Source organism: Macrobrachium rosenbergii, chromosome 12 (assembly GCF_040412425.1).
Source record: "Macrobrachium rosenbergii isolate ZJJX-2024 chromosome 12, ASM4041242v1, whole genome shotgun sequence".
Lineage (NCBI taxonomy): Eukaryota > Metazoa > Arthropoda > Malacostraca > Decapoda > Palaemonidae > Macrobrachium > Macrobrachium rosenbergii.
Window position 1 is genome coordinate 65,885,910 of NC_089752.1, and position 19,448 is coordinate 65,905,357.

The following is a 19,448-nucleotide window of genomic DNA, read 5'->3' on the forward strand; positions in this document are numbered from 1 at the left end:
GTTTGTTTGAAAGGTACAGAGACTACACTGCTATGGTCATGTACAGAAATAGAGGGGAGACTCTGAAATCAAACCTGCACGCCAGGCATAATAATGAGGTAAACAATCATAGGCCCTTCGCATTTAGACCAATGGTGGATCACTTGAGAAAGAGGTTTCAAGAGCTTCCATTGCAACAAAACATTTGCATTGATGAGCAGATGGTGCCTTTCAAAGGACGGTATACCATGAAACAATACTTGCCTTTGAAGCCCAGAAAGTGGGCGTTTAAGATATTTGTCCTTGGAGACAGTGGGGGTCTTATTGGTGATTTCATTCCCTTTACAGTGCCCATTCAACCTGTGGATGCAAAGTGTTCCAGACCTCAGTGTATCTTCAAATATCATTTTGCACTAGGCTGAAACAGTGCAAAGCAATAATAATAACTTTTTCTATTTTGATAATTGGTTTACCTCTATTTCACTTCAAAAATATCTGGCTGAAAGAGGAATCTGGTGCTGTGAGGCAGTTAGGCCATGTAGACTTCCAGAACTGAAGTGAACATCAGATAAGGATCCTCTATACCTTTGCTTTAAGTCAATCAGAAAGTTTTAGAGATTCCATGGCCAAACATAGTAAAATTCTATAACAAAAGCATAAGGGTGTTGATCTAACTGATTAGCTTTTATCATTGTAGAGAATCCTAGAGCAATCAAAGAACTATTACTATATGATTAATTTTTCACATGATCGATGTGACTAACAATCAGACATGGTTGATATGTCAAAGAGATCATAATGCCAAAGTATTCCACAGGAGAAAAGGCATTCCCTGTTGACCTTCAGGATATCTTATCTGAGTCGCTCATTAGAAGAGGGAAATATAAGCTGAAAAGATGACATCCTTCTTCAAATGAGAAATTGAATGATCCACTTAAAAAAAAAGACAACAAAAGTTGAGTTAAATCAAACCACAGATGGATGTGAGAGTTGACAAAATAGATTACTTACCAGAAACAAAAAATCCTCACTCGTACTGCAAGTGACCTGGATGTAAGGGCCCCACAAATATCAGGTGCATCAAATGTAATTGTAACTTGTGTCTGAATGAGAGAAACAGCTGCTTCCTTCAATTTCATACCTAAAAGTCAATCAGTCTCTCTCTCTCTCTCTCTCTCTCTCTCTCTCTCTCTCTCTCTCTCTCTCTCTCTCTCTCTCTCTCTCTCTCTGATATGAAGAGAGGATCTGAAAATTAATTTTTTTTTCTGCTTGCAGTACAAAAGTGGATGACTTTTGTTTCTGAATAGATTACATTTTTCATTTGATTGTCATGTTAAAATAAAATGTTTTTACCATAGCTTTCGCAAGCTAATATTCACTCTTAGTGAGAAATTGAATGTTACTACTTACAGTGTACCAGATATGAAATAAATCTAGTAATGCGTTGATTGGCAAATTTCCCTTCCCTGGTGACCATGATAAAATCGTCACATGATTGTGTAATTGTAAAAACTGATTTAAATTGTGAGGTAAATGATTTTTAACATTTGTCTGGTCCATATAAGCCTAAAAACCAATGCAATAATTTTTTTGAGCCAAGGAAAGTATGTGTGGGCAATAAAGGGTTGAGAACTTAGTCAGGGAAGTATACGCCAGTCTAAATCCTTCATTTTTACCCCATATTGAAGTTCAAGTTCCACAACATGAGAGCCATGGCAACCTAGGTTAATTTCTTTTAAAGCCTCCTTATGGAAGAGGTTTTAAATGTGGTGCAACAATGTAACTCAGTATTTGCCTCACACCATTTGCTGGATATAGAAATTCAATATGAAGATTGCAGAGCTCTTTTGCCCTTAGTTTCAGCAGGGGAACTCATATCCTGAACAATTATGGTAGCTCTACTCTAGTTTTCCTATCTAGTTAAGAATGTGTCAAGGTTTGGGGAGTATGAACGTGCCTAGTTTGGGTTAGGCAAGGGTTTTTATTCTTTTACTGTTGTTGCTCTGTAGACCTAGGCACAGGGCCTTTGCCATCAAACTGAGAGGGTTTCCTTTGCAAGGAACCCCTGTCAATTTTTCGAGATCTTTGTTGCCTAATGGATTAGTCCTTGACTGGCAGAAGTACCAGCAGATGCATTCTAATAATAAGGTAAATCATGTCTTATTCCAGATGGAATTTATATTGGACTTTAATATTTGGCTACTCGAATCATGGTTAACCCTGAAAGGCAGGGGTCAGTGGATGGTGTAACCAGACAATCAAAGTAAAAATTTGGTTTTTATACTCTGTTGTTCTCCCACTGGTGCAGGACTTTATAGCTGTCATAAAGTAGAGGTATTTTAAAATCAAATTTGATTATAAAAGTTTTGTCTTTGTTTTCTGCAACAGGTGACAGCAATGTTGGTGGCATCAGGACAGCTCAAACCTTCTGAGCTACACAAGAATAAGAACAAAAGCAGTAAATCAAGTGACCTCTTCATTGAGGAGGTGGTGATTAATGATGCCCCCATGAGTGCACGGAACTTTCTCACAAGATCGTCTACGCAAGAAGAAATCAGTAAGGTATGTAAATGTATGAAGAACTAAAATATCTTGATGTTACATTTTCACCAAAGTAATAGATTATTGTAAAGTTTGTTACTCAAGACTGGAGACTATAAATGTGTCCAGCAAAAATAATGATTGCAGTAATGATGAATTTCTTATGCATTTGTAATGATGAATTTCTTATGCATTTGTTTTACAGATAAGGAAATATTTTAAAGCCCTGTTGTTATGCATCCTAATCCTTTCCGTCACTTCATTGAGTTTTGACGTTACATACAGTAGTTTTCAAGATTGAGATAGTGTGTTTGAGGCCTTTCATAACAAAATCAGTAGTTTGTTGGACTGATACCAGTGGTCACCAAGTTGAGGGCCCTTGAATTAGCTAAGAACTACCATTAGGACTTTGGAAAATACAGTCATCCCTCGTCTATTGCGGGGGTTAGGTTCTAGAACCTCCCGCGGTAGGAGAAAATCCGCAAAGTAGCGACCTTATATTTATTTTATTTATACGTATATATTAAGGCTTTATAAACCCTCCCCACACTTTTATAAACCTTTCCCACACTGTTATTAACCACCTTTCCCACAATGTTATAAACACGTCTTGTGCACTTAAACACTTTCTATCCTCTTAAACCTATGTAATAGTTCACAGAACAGAGCATCAACAGCGATAGAAATTCTCGTGTATGTACGTTACAGTGATTTACTAATTTTCAAGTACTAATATTAATGTACACACATTATTCTTATTCCACTTACAGAATCCATTTGGTATACCCTATTATTATTTTGATCTGTTATCGTAATATGCATACAAAAAACCTGATGTCCTACATTTGTAATGTTGACATTCTGAGAATCAGCTGACTGAAGCTGCTCACTACAGTACTACCAAAAGAATTAGGAAGATAAGTTTTTAGTTGAGAGAGAGAGAGAGAGAGAGAGAGAGAGAGAGAGAGAGAGAGAGAGAGAGTCAGCACAGTAGCTTGGAATGAGGCTAAGTCTTGACTTGACAAGGTTGAGAGAGTATACAGTAACCTTTATTTATTTACGTATGAAATTCGAATTTTAAGTACAGGCACTTTTACGGTGGTTAGGGGTGAAAGATCAACAGTGATAAAATATTGTCTTGTGTACTGTTATAAGTGTGATAATCATAGAGTCAGTTACTAAACTTGTAATGAAGCATGGTTCAGTAAATCAGAGAAAGAAAAAGTATGGCAACACGTACCTACAGTAAAAACAGTCACAATGGGTTTTTTTTATACATATGATAATAATAGATCAGTATAGTTTATTCTGTAAGTGAAGTAAAGTTTTACTGAAATTTTGCTGCTTTTTCATTAAAAGATATGCATACTGAGAGAGAGAGAGAGAGAGAGAGAGTGGTTGAACTGTTGTAAGCTGTTTTGTGATTTTGTGGGATTTTAAATTAGCATTTCATATATTTTTTGCTGTTTGCATTAATGTTAACATTTGAAAATTTGTAAATCACTTTTTTATCCTAAAAAATGTATTTAGTCATGAAAATAAAAATTTTAGGTTAGAAAATGCTTATTTTACCACAAAAATAAAAATAGATACCACAAAATCCTGCAATATAGTGAAAAATCCAAGATACAAATTTAGATATATTAAATTAAAAAATCTGCGATGCAGTGAGACCACGATATAGCGAGGGACGACTGTATTTTTGTTTTATGGAAGGAAGAGCCTCAAGACCAGACAAAATTAAGGATAGAAAAATAAAAGAGATAATGCCCCCTTCCTTGTAATAACATAGACATACTGAAACTTGAATAGCTTCAGGAGTCTTGGTATAGTATACTGAGTCACAATAAGACCTAAAAGCCACTGAAGAAAGAGGAGAATCAGTTTGTTCTAACTCATTTCATCTCTTGCTGATCTGCAGATGTCTGGTGCCGCTGTTTCCACACGTGGTCGTTACATGAGCCAGGATGAATTGAAGAATCCCAGTAAAAATCCAAGTGACCGGCCATTATATCTTCATATTCAAGCTGTGAACCAGCAAGATGTAAAAGGTGTGTGAGCAGAGATTATTTGGGAGAAATCTTGCAGACTCTTAAAGGTAGTTGTACCTTTGTGCCAGCAGGTGTGGTTGGCATTCAGAATAAAAATAAGATTGATTGGCTGACCCTTCTGACTGTGTAATCACCTATTCCCCACCAGATGTGTTTTGAATGTTGCAGTTCTTGTCAGAATTCTTCTTGCCATTATTCAGGATGGGAGTTGGTGCATTCACTAGTTTTGCTGTTGGCTGTTTTTCTTGGTATTGTGACTTTTTGTTCACTCAGGATGTCTTCTACTGACAACAAAAACCAAAACATAAGGTTTTGCAGGAATATTTTCTGCATTAACAGGTTGTGTTGTATAGGAGTAGATATGCACTGTATTTTATAGTGTTAGATAGGCATACAATATATGCTGGCTGGAGAGTCAAATAATTAAGGAAGCAATTGATCAGAGCGGGGATAGACTTCTTACTTCCCTTCTTCTTAATCAGCGGCTCCTTTGTTTCCTAATTCCCCTCCTCCATCCCTTACTCTCTCATCACCTTCTCTGCCTATACTTGAGACTGCAACCTCAGCTCTGCCTTCTGCCCCCCCCTCGGTTCAAGTAAAGCACATTCTAATACAGGAACATGTTATTAGTCTTATTTACAAAAGCTGTAAAGGTTGTGACCGAATTCTGGTTTTGAGCAACCAATCCACATTTCCCCATAGTGTGTGCTCTGTATCCCTCTTTATTCCCCTTTTGAGAGGAAAGCTTGGGACTACCCTGTGACAATTGGAAATCCACTGCCAGGGAACCTGCCTTTCATCTGTCTTGATTGGTTAGGCATTTGGCGCACTCATCAAAAGATTGATGTTGCCTTTGTCAAGCTACTGGTAGTGAGGGTAGCCTAGCATTGACTTCTGATTTAAAAGAGAGAATTAACAATAATGGTAATGTTAAGAATACTTCTGCTATTTGTTACAGTACTCATGATGATACTGTTCACTCCTGTTGAACGTATTTCATTGGTACCTGCATGTTGGTCTCATTCCATTCCTTCCACTTTTCTTCTCATAACTTATTTGTTTGACCTGTATTATCATAGGCTTCTGTTGTCGGTGGTCCTTCTTCAGCCACCTCTAATGTTCTTTTTTCAGCTTGTCCTTTATTAACAAGTGCCTCAGTTGAGTATAAGCTAAACAACATTATAGCAGCCTTATTGGCACATGGTTTGCCTTCTGTTGACGACTCACTTTTGTGAAGTTACTAAAAGTATTTCCTGTTTCGGTACCTGTATAGACAATTTACTTCTTTCACTTTCTGTTACTCCAGAAGCTGTTGGTCCCAGCTATTAGAGGATTTAATTGAATGTTTTCTTGCATTTAATTTTCTGCTCAACTACATTGTTTTATGACCTGGACATTGAAAAGACATAAGGTTTTTTTATTTTTTTGAGGCCCTTGGAATGCCAAATGCCAAAATAATCTTTTGTTTTGGAACATTAATGTAGTTTAGAAATTTTTTTTTGCAGTGTTGCTTCACTCTTTAGAAATGGCATGTTCAAAGCACTTAACTATACAAACACTTTTGGTAGCCTTAGCACTTAATAAGTGAATTCGGCACAATAAGAAGCAAATTTTAAGCCTTTTTGGTGAATGTTGACCTTTGCAATGTAGAACTAGTCTTGTTCTTGCCATGGGTTAAGAGCTAAGAATGATTTCAAGTCATTTCAGTTCTAAGAGTTGTTAGATTTTGGGCTTGACCTCATTTAGTGATAATGAGTTAATGACACTTACATGCTGTGTAAAGGCCATTAGTTCATGCTGAGATAGAATAAAGCTTGTTGGAGATGATAGTTTAGGGATCCACTGGAGGAAATGTATGCTCCTTTATGCCTAATCTCTGCTGTGGATTCAACTGAACAGTGGGACCTATAACTCTTACTCTTCCTATGAAGTTTCCCCTTTCCTTCTTCCTCTTTCGTTGATGACCTTTGCATGGAATTGATTCACAGAAGTCACTGCTCTTGTAACTTTGAAGGAGGATAGTGTTGGATGGTATGTCACTTCACCCTTAGAATTAAGAGTACCCGACATGGCCGAGTGAGGGGAAATTTTTTATGTTAAACCATACCCTCACTGGTGGGTCCGGTCTCGATAGACTGGCGTTCTCTAATGCACTGAGGGTCTGGTGTACAGTCACCACCCCAGTTATGAACATTCAGAGATACGAACAGACAGGATCACAAGTTAACCCTTTCATATCTGCATAGTTATCACATCACTGAGGGCACATGAGCCCCGATGTGTCTGGGAGCGCTCGACAGTGCGAAAAAATAATTATTTCGAAAATTCAGCAAAAATTTAAATTTTATGCCAACAACGTTCATTTTGCTGTCCTTTTTTTCTAAATGTTTATATTTTATGGTGGAATAGTCAGAATAAGAGTCCCAGCCCTCTAAATACAAAAAAATGTGAGTTATTTCACGAAAAAAAAAAAAATCTTTACTTATTTTCATATTTTCGTTCAGAACCCAAAAATATGAATGTTAGGCGAATGAATTATTTTTTATGAGAAAGCCAATAAAATTCTCTAAATATCGACATATAAAAGAATGGAAAACGAATAAGTCCAGCTGGTGAAAAATTGATAGAAAAAGGGCAAGAAACAGAGCGCTCTGCCCGGCGTATGGTGAGAATTATCGCTAGAAAAAAGATTTTTTTGAAGAGCCCTATCTCGGTTATTTTTCATAGAAATTACTTTGTAAATATACTAAAATGTAGAGGAAAAGTTGAAGAATAAAGTGAGAATCAAGAAAAATGGCTTTGGTAACGGCAACAGTTTCATTTGACGTTATAAATTGATTGAAACGAAAAAAAATGTTACCGTTGTCAACAATATCGTTCGTAGCTCAAAAGCTATAACAGTTAGGCGAATGGATTATTTTTTATGAGAAAGCCAACAAAATTCTCTAAATATTGATATATAAAACAATGAAAAACAAATAAGTCCAGTTGGTGAAAAATTTATAGAAAAGAGGGTAAGAAACAGAGCGATTTGCCCGGCGTATGGTGAGAATTATCGCTAGAAAAAAGTTTTTTTTGAAGAGCCCTATCTCGGTTATTTTTCATAGAAATTACTTTGTAAATATACGAAAATGTAGAGGAAAAGTTGTAGAATAAAGTGAGTGTCAAGAAAAATGGTTTTGGTAACGGCAACAGTTTCATTTTGACGTTATAATTTGATTGAAACGAAAAAAAATGTTACCGTTGTCAACATTATCGTTCGTAGCTCAAAAGCTATAACAGTTAGGCGAATGAATAATTTTTTATGAGAAAGCCAATAAAATTCCCTAAATATTGACATATAAAAAATGGAAAACGAATAAGTCCAGTTGGTGAAAAAATTGATAGAAAAGAGGGTGAGAAACAGAGCGCTCTGCCCGGCCTATGGTGAGAATTATCGCAAGAAAATTTTTTTTTTTTAAGAGCCCTATCTCGGTTATTTTTCACAGAAATTACTTTGTAAATATACGAAAAAGTAGAGGAAAAGTTGAAGAATAAAGGGAAAGTCAAGAAAAATGGCTTTGGTAACGGAAACAGTTTCATTTTGACGTTATAAATTGATCGAAACGAAAAAAAAAGTTACCGTTGTCAACATTATTGTTCGTAGCTCAAAAACTATAACAGTTAGGCGAATGAATTATTTTTATGAGAAAGCCAAGAAAATTCTCTAAATATCGACATATAAAAAAATGAAAAACGAATAAGTCCAGTTGGTGAAAAATTGATAGAAAAGTGGGTAAGAAACAGAGCGCAGGCCAGGCATAAGGTGAGAAATTATCGCTAGACATTTTTTTGAAGAGCCTACCTCGGATTTTTTCATAGAAATTACTTTGTAAATATACAAAAATGTAGAGGAAAGGTTGAGGAATAAAGTGAGAGTCAAGAAAAAATGGCTTTGGTAACAGCAACAGTTTCATTTTGACGTTATAAGCTGTTCGAAACAAAAAAAAATGTTACCGTTGTCAACATTATCGTTCAGTAGCTCAAAAGCTATAACAGTTGGGTGAATGAATTATTTTTTTATGAGAAAGCCAACAAAATTCTCTAAATATCGATATATATGATAATGAAAATGAGATTCAGAGCCCTGCCTAAAATCCAGACATCTCTTATGTGATGCACTAACAAATTTCCGCTAGTTTTACCGTAAAAACTTTGCGAAAGCATGTTGAAACTGTTCTCGATTGACGCCGCTGTATGTAAACAGCCACACGTGTTTACCCAGCCTCAGACGCATGGTCTCTGACAGAAGTGTGGCCTGTCAGGCCTGCGTGGTGCGATCAGCTGATGTCATTGTGAGAATTTTACTACGCCATGGATTTATGCATGCGCAGTAGAGGAACTAAAAATTTATAGAAAATAGAGGATACCAAACAGAGTGTTTCCAATAATGTAATCCTACATTTTATAAAAAAATGTAAGATACGAGAGAGAAAACGGGTAGGATCAGCTGATTTCATTGTGGGAAATTTACTATGCCAGGAATTGCGCATGCACAGTATAGGCACTGCTTGCCTGGCGATCGATGCCTGAGTTACACGGTCCAAGGTATGCTTTAGCCTATGGAAACCACCAACTGTCCGAAAATAAAAAAATTTACCCCTACCACACGCATGAAAAATGTCGGTAAATTTTACGTACAATTACGTCAGTCAGACAAGAAGGGGGGTAGGGGGTTATTGCGTAATATGACGTCAATTGGGCAGGAAAGGGTTAAAACTGTTTGGAGCACTCCCCTTGCCACCCATAAGTTCAAATTTTTCTCTGCGTGCCTATTCTTCTTACAATCACGAGAATATTTGTTCATACACATAAAATATTCCTTCTTATTTTTATCTTCCTGATTTAACTCATTCATTGATGAATTCCCATTTTCTATATTTCCTCTGCAAGTTCATAACTTTCAAAGCATGGAAAAAATACTAAATTTTGAATGTTTAATGAATCAAAATTTTATTTTCTTTTTACCCTTCTAACATCCAAATTAATTCTTTATAATACTTCATGATTTAAAAATACAGTGGAAATAGCATAATCTACAGTATGACTCCTGAGTTAGCACAGGAATGTAAATGTCAGGAAAAATTATGCACTACATATTAAAAACCCAACATACAAACAATTCAACATACCAACAGCCGCCCAGAATGTAACTCATTTGTAAGTCAGGTAGTGACTGTATTTTAAGATGAGGATCCCAGGACAGTTACCACTGAGTAACAGTACTGGTCCTCCCCCTGTTGGGCCTCACTGGTGAGAGTGACCTTATCCTGGACAAAATCAGTATTCATGATTCTATGACGACAGGTTCTAACCTTCCTACGACTTCTGGCTCGGATGTGGACTGTTCTAAGGAAAGCCCAATTTACAAATGTCAAAGTGGTATTAAAATAATACCATTTAGTAAACCCAAAAATACTAAATACTGTCATGACCCAACCTTGACTCACTTCGACTCCCTCTTTAGGGGTGGAAGTTGGTCAAAGTTGCGAACTTTAGAAAGTGACCAAACAATTTCAGCTTTAAAATTAGAAAATTACTTATTAAAATAGGCATTCAGACAGATAAAAGAAAAGATGGCTTATAGGAGCCACGACAAAAGTCAGTCTCAAGATTATTTGTTAATAAGATGATGCTATGAACAGCATTCAGGGTACCATTGTCCTTCCTGAAAATAATAAAGAACCTGTCAAGAAGAATATGCTATTAAACTCTTAAAAGGAGATATCCCAGAGTCCAGGATTGTGAAGTACAGGTCAACCATCACTAATCCGGCATCACTGGGACCTACAGGGTACCTGATTAGTGATTTTCCCAGATAACAGACTGGTTAGATTAGAATACACTAAACTTTAACAGCTATCCACCTCATCCTATCTTTAAAATACCCTGTAAATCAGTACAAGCTGGTTAATGATGAAAAAGAAATATTAGATAAAAATTAAGTGAAATTTTAATGAAGCATGGACAAAATAAATGGTACAAGGAATTCTGTTGACTTAAATTCATCACTGCCACTTCCAAAGTGAAGAGCTAGAATTCACAACTAAGCACATTTACATGTCTTGAGGTGAAGGGCTGTCAGGATTCCAATATTCATCTTGGAATTTTATTATAGATAGATAGATAGATAGATGATTTATATATATATATATATATATATATATATTATATATATATATATATATATATATATATATATATATGATCCTCAATTATCGGCAGCGTCGATCGCTGGTTATTGGCTCTGATCCCTGATTATTGGCGCCGATAACCTAGGATCAGTGCTATTTTTGCCAATTTTTGGTTATCGGCGATTTTCGGTTACCATCATGCTGTCAGGAACAGAACCCCCGCCGATAACCAGGGACTGCCTGTATATATATACATATGCACATGCACATATATATATATATATATATATATATATATATATGATTATGCTATCATCATCAGTATCTTTACTGTATATACTAATTTTTTATTTTTACTACCCAAAACAATTATGCTTTGCATAGGGTACTCACAAACTCATTCACTGGTGGCGGGGAACTTACCTACAGCTTCATTTGTTTTGTGTTGTTTCACTTATGATTTTTTATTTGTATTTTATGCTACAGTCGACCCCTGGTATTCGCCAAGGTGAGACACCACAACCACCCATGAATACTGAAAATCCATATTAATCCCCTCTAAAAATGCTTGTAACTGCCTATTTTAATAATTCAAACACCAAATATTATACCCTGTATACCTTAACTAAAATGCTTATGCTGTAACTACATATTTTAATTATTTATTTATATATATATATATATATATATATATATATATATATATATATATATATATATATATATATATATATATATATATATATATATATATATATATATATATATATATATATATATATACATATATACAGTAAACCCCCAGATTCATGCGTTCTCATGGTTCGTAGACTCACGCATTCGCTGGTTTCTCTGTGGAACATATCTAGCCATTTTTGGCGGAAAATTTGCCCATTCGCGGTATTTTGCACTGAGAAATATTCACTAATTACTGTATTTTCATATAATTTTCATGAATAAATGCACTTTTTGTGATAAAACTATAAAAATACTCAGGTATAAGCATTTTTACAGGGTTTTTCTTGGTTTAAGCTATCAAAATGGGCAGTTCTTAGTGTTTTTAGAGGGGTTTTAAGTATTCGCGGATTTTAGCTATTCACGGGGGGGGGGGTGTACGCATCCCCGCGAATACGGGCGGTTCACTGTATATATGTATATATATATATATATATATATATATATATATATATATATATATATATGTGCATGTGTATATGTATATATATACAGGCAGTCCCCGGTTATCGGCGGGCGTTCAGTTCCTGACAGCGTGATGGTAACCGAAAATCGCCAATAACCAAAAATTGGCAAAAATAGCACTGATCATAGGTTATCAGCACCGATAATCGGGGATCAGAGCCAATAACCAGCGATCAATGCTGCCAATAAGCGAGGATCATCACTGATGACCGGGGATCTGCGCCGATAACTGGAGATCTTGTGTCGAAAATCCAGCTATCGTCGTCACTAGACGAGTTCCTTAAAACCGGGTCGCCAATAACCAAGGCCGTCGATAACTTGGGACTGCCTCTATGTATGTATGTATGTATGTATGTATGTATGTGTATACAGTATATGTATATGTATTTATTTATATATATATATATATATATATATATATATATATATATATATATATATATATATATATATATATATATATATATATATATATATATATATATATGTCACTGATCAAGTACCTGGTTATTACACAAATAATAAGATCCAAAAAGTTACCTCACTTCAGCCAGACACTTGAAACCTCATAACAAAAATATTAAGACTGAATATTCTAAAGGTACAGTGATCCCTTAAAACTTGCTTATCACTTGAAAAAATCAATCTAACTTTATCAAGTTATGGGTGAGGTAACAACTAATAAGCAAAAACAGACTAGTGGAAAATGGGCATCACTTCATCCAACACTATAACGGTTTCTCTGGTTCTGTTTCAGTTTGATAAAGGAGAACTAGACAGATATATTGCTTACCTTGTACACATTCATTAATTTCTCTAATCACTGGTGGTCAAAATGAAACACTGTGCTTTTAAAATTTTTAGACAAATTTGTTTCTAAGTTCAACAGTTATAAGCAGAGTTCACAATCTCAAAAAGATTTACTGTTATCTGACAACAGTGTAAGAATTAAGTATTTCTTAACCAAGATTAATTGACAAAACTTTAATTCATCAAGAAAGCAGTTTAATTAAGTAAGATTCAAACCGTTAACTCTCACTCAAGTTTTAAATATATACCTGATTAATTAAACCCAACACAAGTGTTCACTAAAATATTACTGATTGCAGTCCACATAAGTATTCACTGAAATCTCAATAATAAGTATGTAAATCAACACCAACAAAATGCTAATTAATCACCAACACAAATCTTTGGGTAAATATTGTGAAATTATAAACATTTCAACTTGTGTGAGTAATATGAAAACACAAACACACAAGAATGAAATATGCAAAAAATGGAAATATACCAACAGCAATTTCACAAAGACAAAATATGATTAAAGATTATATCAATCTCTCAAAAGATTACCTTCACTTAAAAAAAAAAAAAGGCTAAACTTATGTCTGTCTAAAACTTCCTCAAAGACAACACTGCCAAGTCACAATTATTTGCACTTAGTAAAATATAGTTAGCAGCAAGACACATTAGAACTCACTATAAGAGATATTAGTAAAATATAGTTAGCAGCAAGACACATTAGAACTCACTATAAGAGATATTATCCACCTCTTATCAAAATAATAATTCTCTCTCAATAATAGTACAAAATTTATCAAGTAAGAATCTTACCTTCTTCAACAGAAAATAATAAAACCCATTTTCACAATGCTTGCACAATATAAATACCTTAGGTCATTCTTACAAAATGTAATCATTTCGAGGGTGAATGTGACAAAACTTATGTTTTTGTGGAAGGAGGATAACCAATATTTTATATACCCTTAGACACAATACTGAACCAGAGAGAGAGAGAACTGCTATCTTTGAATTCCCCAAGGCAAATCCTGGCTCTTTCTGGTTTCCTTTGTATATATACAGTATATATGGTGGGTCCTAAAGGGTTACTAACTAGTCCCTTCAGTCTTTGAATAACGGATTTCTCCTTCCACCTCTCAGTATACATGATACATAAAGTATACATACAGGTATACATGTATGGTATACATACAGGACTGGAGCTTCAAGCGCCTTATCTCAAGATTGACAGCATCTGCCCCACTCAAAACACCTGGGTAAATAGAAGAAGTATTTTGCGACCGATTTGGGTCGGCTGTCAACGAGTCAACTTCATATGTCTCACTTCGTCATTCCTTCTTCTCAGATTATGGAACACATAAGGCATAGAAAAAGTTAATAATTACAGAACAGATACACAGAATAAATATGTAACAGGCGTTCGGCCGATAACTGTCGCCTAGTCAAGATAAGCAGAGTGACCCTTCCAGTACGACCTCCCTTTGGTCAAAAACAGATGGGTACACAGGAAACAGTTATCTGATAAAGTTTCAAAATATCTCCCTCTCTCTACAGCATTTAAACTTTAACTTCCATGAGCGTGGTGTGCTATAAACATGAATGGAATAAAGACATCTGAGAATCATAGACATCAAATCAAAACATGCAAATAATCTCATATTATAATATACCTCCCCCCCAGAAGATTAATTATCCCGGGTTTGAATCCAACGATTCGGAACAGGATAAATAATCTGCAACGATATTATCTTTCCCCGTTATATGCTTTACCTTTACATTATACGGTTGTAAACACAAAGACCACCTTGTTAATTGTTGATTGTGATTCATCTTATTGATTAATGAAATAGGGTTGTGGTCAAATAACACTAAAATTTCCTCACTATTAGGTTGGTTCACATACACTTCAAACTTTTTCAAGGCTGCAATTAATGCTAATGTCTCCTTTTCAATTGTAGAATCATTCTTCTGATGTTTCTTTAGCTTTGATGACATGAAGCACACAGGGTGCATAGTTTGATAGTCATCATCTTGAAGTAGAACAGCTTCAATTGAACTGGGAAGCCTACATAACATACATGAAATCAAAATGTAAAAGAGCATTAAACCTAATTAAAAAAAACTATCAAACACTACATGGGGAGCCGATAGACATACCCTTACTTTACTGTATAAAGCAACAGTGCTGTCTGTCGTTGATTATGGAGGTGAAATATATGAAAACGGTAGACCCATTTCATAATGAAGGTCTTAGAATATGTTCAGGAGCTTTTCGATCATCACCAACATCTTCTTTACAAGTTGAATGTGGTGAACTAACTCTGTCTCTCCATAGAGAGCTAGTAACAATGAAGAGATGTGTTTATAAACAATCATCCACCTCCTTTCCCAATTACTGTAGAGCTAGAAGATGGAGTCACTAAATGTTAATATACAGTTACCTTTAATATTAAAATTAACTCCTCCTTGGACAATGAATAAAATGAGAATTTGTACACACTTTAAATATTTATCAAAAAGTCATTCATATACTCCAGAATACCATAGACAACATACAGTAGAACATATAATCCGAAAAGGTCCACATTTTATTCAATATACACCGACGGATCTCAATCACAATACCGAGTGGGATATGCTGCAGTATCCCCAGACAAAACGTATCAGTTCTCTTTACCAGATAACGCCACAGTATTTACAGTTGAGTTATGTGCAATAGTATCAGCCATAGAAATAATTAGAGAAGCCTCATGTAATAATTTTGTGATTTATAGCGACTCCAGAAGTGCCATAGAAGCCATTCAAAGCTGTAATAAAAAAATATTGTACAACATATAAAGTTGTCACTCCATAAATTGTATAATAAGGGAAAAAATATTGAAATATGTTGGATCTCTGCCCATGTAGGGATTAAGGGAAATGAAGAGGCTGATAAAGCAGCTAAAGAAGCAGTCCACATGACAAGCAAATTTAGACATCCCTATTAGTGACTATACAAGATATATAAAAACAGTCATTGTAAAAAATGGCAAAAAATATGGAACAAAGAACCTGAAAATAATAAATTAAAACAGATAAAATCCAGTATTGGACAATGGAGTTCATCATATCAGAGAGAGAGACACACACAAATAATTCTGATGCGTCTTCAAATAGGCCTTACTCGTTTGACACATGGACACTTAATGAACAGTCCATGTGGCCCTCCTCCCAAATGCCCAGATTGCAATGTGTTGATAACAGTTAAGCATGTACTGTGTGAATGTCCAAAATATAACCTGCAGCGATTATCAAATTTTGGAAATAGACCAATAAAACAAATTTTGTCGGAATCTTCAACATTCTCAATAGTACCCATTTTAATGTTCATGAGAAGCTGTGAGTTAATTGATAAAATATAAAAAATTAATCAATCAGTATAATGAATTTTAAAAGAAGTAAATTTTATGATTTTACTTTATTTTGAATTTTAATATACCTTTTTAGTGAGTATATATAGAAGCATGAGTATAAATGTATTTATTGTGTGAGTGTGTTCCAGTATGAAAGGGTATGTCTTTTTAAAGCTTTTAATTTCATTTTCATTTTCGTTCACTTATCATTGGCGAGTGACCTATTAGGTCCCAGTGCTAGACTTCTAGCCTAGACTTGTAATTTCATCTTAATCCTTCGGGCCAGCCCTATGAGAGCTGATAGTCAGCTCAGTGGTCTGGTTAAACTATTTTGATAATAATAATAATAATAATAATAATAATAATACATGTAATACAGATTGCACCAGCACTTTTCTCCGAGATTTAAGGAAGGTATTTTCACAGAATGACACTAATACAACTCTTAATTATATCTCTGATATGTTTTAGTATGTTAACGAATTAATTTTATCAAACCAGCGCGACTGTACAACCTTATCTTGAGATCATGTGAGGTCCTAGTGACAAAGACTTTACAGTAACTGTACTGCCTTTGTAACATAATTATGTAAAAAAATATAAATAATACAAATTTTTCATACCAATTTTACACTTAAGAGCTTGAAAACTTATAAATAACTTCAAAAATTAAACAAACACTGTCTGCAGGAGTATCATCCTTTAAAAGTGCAGTAACTTGGCGAATGAGGATCACGTCTTGGAAAAGTACACTCACTAACTCTACATGCTGTAATTACCTTTGTATCATATTTATGCATGTACAAAAATCAAAATAATTTTTTTATACAGATTTTACACATAAAAGCATGAAAACTTCTAAATTATATCAAAAACTAAACACAAACACTTCAGGGTTTCTTGAGGGTTTCAAAAATGTTGCCTGTCTGAAAAAATTGTGTATGCCAATTAGTTAGGTCCCAATGAAAAGTTCATGTGTCTGTGAATTCGCTCAACTTGAAGTGCATAAGATCGAGGTATTACTGTATATATATATATATATATATATATATATATATATATATATATATATATATATATATATATATATATATTTTTTTTTTTTTTTTTTTTGGTTTGGTTTTTATCTAATATCATTCTTCATTTTTTACGTTCATATTTTAACACTGAATTTTACTAGTACAGTATGTTATCATTCACCTTTTCATTATCAACCACATCATTAATTTATATATTTCATCTTCATTGTCGTGCTGAATAATCCTGATGGGTTCTGGTGCTTGGTCTTCAAGACCTAAATTTCACAATCAATAAATCAAACTGCCTTTCCCAGTTAGAGCTGAAAGATTATATGAGTCACTGAATATACTGTAAATGTACAGTTACCTTCAATAGTAAAACTACCCCCTCCTTGAACTATGAGTAAAATAAGAACTTGTACACACTTGAAATATTTGTCAAAAAGCTACTCATGTACCCCAGAACACCATAACATATAATAGAGCATATAAGCCAAAAAGCTCCACATTACGCAATATACACTGACAGATCTGAATCATATCTCTACTTGATAATGCCTCAGTATTCACAGCAGAGTTGTGTGCAGTTGCATCAGTCATACTTATAAATAATTAAAGAAACATCATTCAATAATTTTGTGATTTTTAGTGACTTGAGAAGCGCTGTAGAAGCTTTTCAAAGTTACAAAACCAAAATATCAGTACTCTATTGTACAACAAATTAAGTTATTATTCCGTAAGTTATATAATACATAATGGGAAACTATAGAAATATGTTGGGCCCCTGCCTTTATAGGGATCAAAGGAAATGAAGAGGCTGATTAAGCAGTCAAAGAAGCAACCCATATGACAAGACCAAATGTAAATATCCCTATTAATGATTATATATCACATATAGAAATAGGTTAATATAAAAAATAGCAAAATATATGGAATGAAGAACCTGAGAGTAATACAATAAATTGAAGCAAGTTAAACGTGGTGTTGGAAAATGGAGTTCATCATACCAGAAAGAGAGACATACAGAAATAATTCTGACACGTCTCTGAATAGGCCATTCTCGCATAACACATGGGCGCCTGATGAATAATCTACATAACCTTGCTCCTCAATGCTCGGAATGTAAAGTAATGATAACTGGTAAACAATTATTGTGTGAATGTCCAACTTATAATCAGCAGAGAACTTCAAGTTTTAGAAATAAATCAATCTGTGAATTTTTGTCAGAAAATTCAATGTTTGAAATTAACCCAGTTATAAAATTTTTGACAAATTGTAATCAAATTGAGAAAATATAAATAAATATAAATCCTTCAGGCTAGCCCTGAGAGAGTTGATAATCAGCTCAGTGCTATTTTAATATTATTAAAATAATGTGTGTTGGGAGATCAAACACTCATATTTTTAAAAATGCATTGTCCTTTTTTGTTTGGTATTTGGCCAAATTAGCACATTTAAAGTTTAATCCTGATATATATATTACTTTTGCAGAGGGAGCTATTGCTACTTCATTTAATTATGAGAAATTTATCTGTGGAGAACATAGTTAACGTGGCGCTATTGAGATGTAATTCCAGTTTTTACTTATAGAACTTACCTGGTAGTTACATATAGCTGTCGTCTCTGACGTCACGGCAGAATTTTAAATTTCCCGCTAGCGCTATAAACACCTAGGTGATCCCTCTACCAGTGCCCTCTATAGGTAACAAGGAACTATCCCAACAATGTTCTAGAACTCATTAAGTTTTCTGCCGAGAGACCGGCAACACGGTCTCGTTCTTGGTTGAATTTTTTGTCTGCAAGTTATACTTAAGTATTTCTTTGTGGTTTTTTGCTAGCTAGCGCTTTGCAATTTGTGGTTGGAATTAATTCATTGTGTACAATATGTCTGATTCTGGATCTCAGTATAGGTATTGTACTTTAGGCTGTAGGACTCGATTGCCCAAGGCGGCTATCGACCCTCATTCAGTTTGCTCTTCATGTAGGGGTAAATTTTGTAATTTAGAGAATACATGTGAGGAATGTATGCATCTAACAACGGATGAATGGTCAGCCTTAGAGAAATATCTACGAAAGTTAGAAAAGGACAGAGTTAGGAAGGCTTCGCAGAGGTCATCTTCTGCTAAGTCTGTAGGGCAGGTAATTCAATCTGTTAACCCCTCTCCTATTAACTCTCCTTTGTCCGACCCTGTTGATCCCAATCCTATCATCGTGTCAGAGTTAAAAGTCCAGATGGACACTAAGTTTTCAGCAGTGCTTTCGGCCATCCAGACGATGGGCCAAGCCATTGAA

The 19,448-nt window shown here is 34.7% G+C and overlaps 1 protein-coding gene across 4 annotated transcripts in view; it reads left to right on the plus strand.

Annotated features, from left to right (window-relative positions):
* LOC136843709 (uncharacterized) overlaps positions 1–19,448 on the plus strand; it is a 323,506-nt gene that overhangs the window by 87,767 nt on the left and 216,291 nt on the right. For all 4 annotated transcript variants that reach the window (XM_067112299.1, XM_067112297.1, XM_067112300.1 and 1 more), the window contains exons 3-4: positions 2,368–2,541; positions 4,442–4,571. In XM_067112299.1, coding sequence (XP_066968400.1) covers positions 2,368–2,541; positions 4,442–4,571 — 304 coding nt within the window. The remainder of the gene's footprint in view (positions 1–2,367; positions 2,542–4,441; positions 4,572–19,448) is intronic.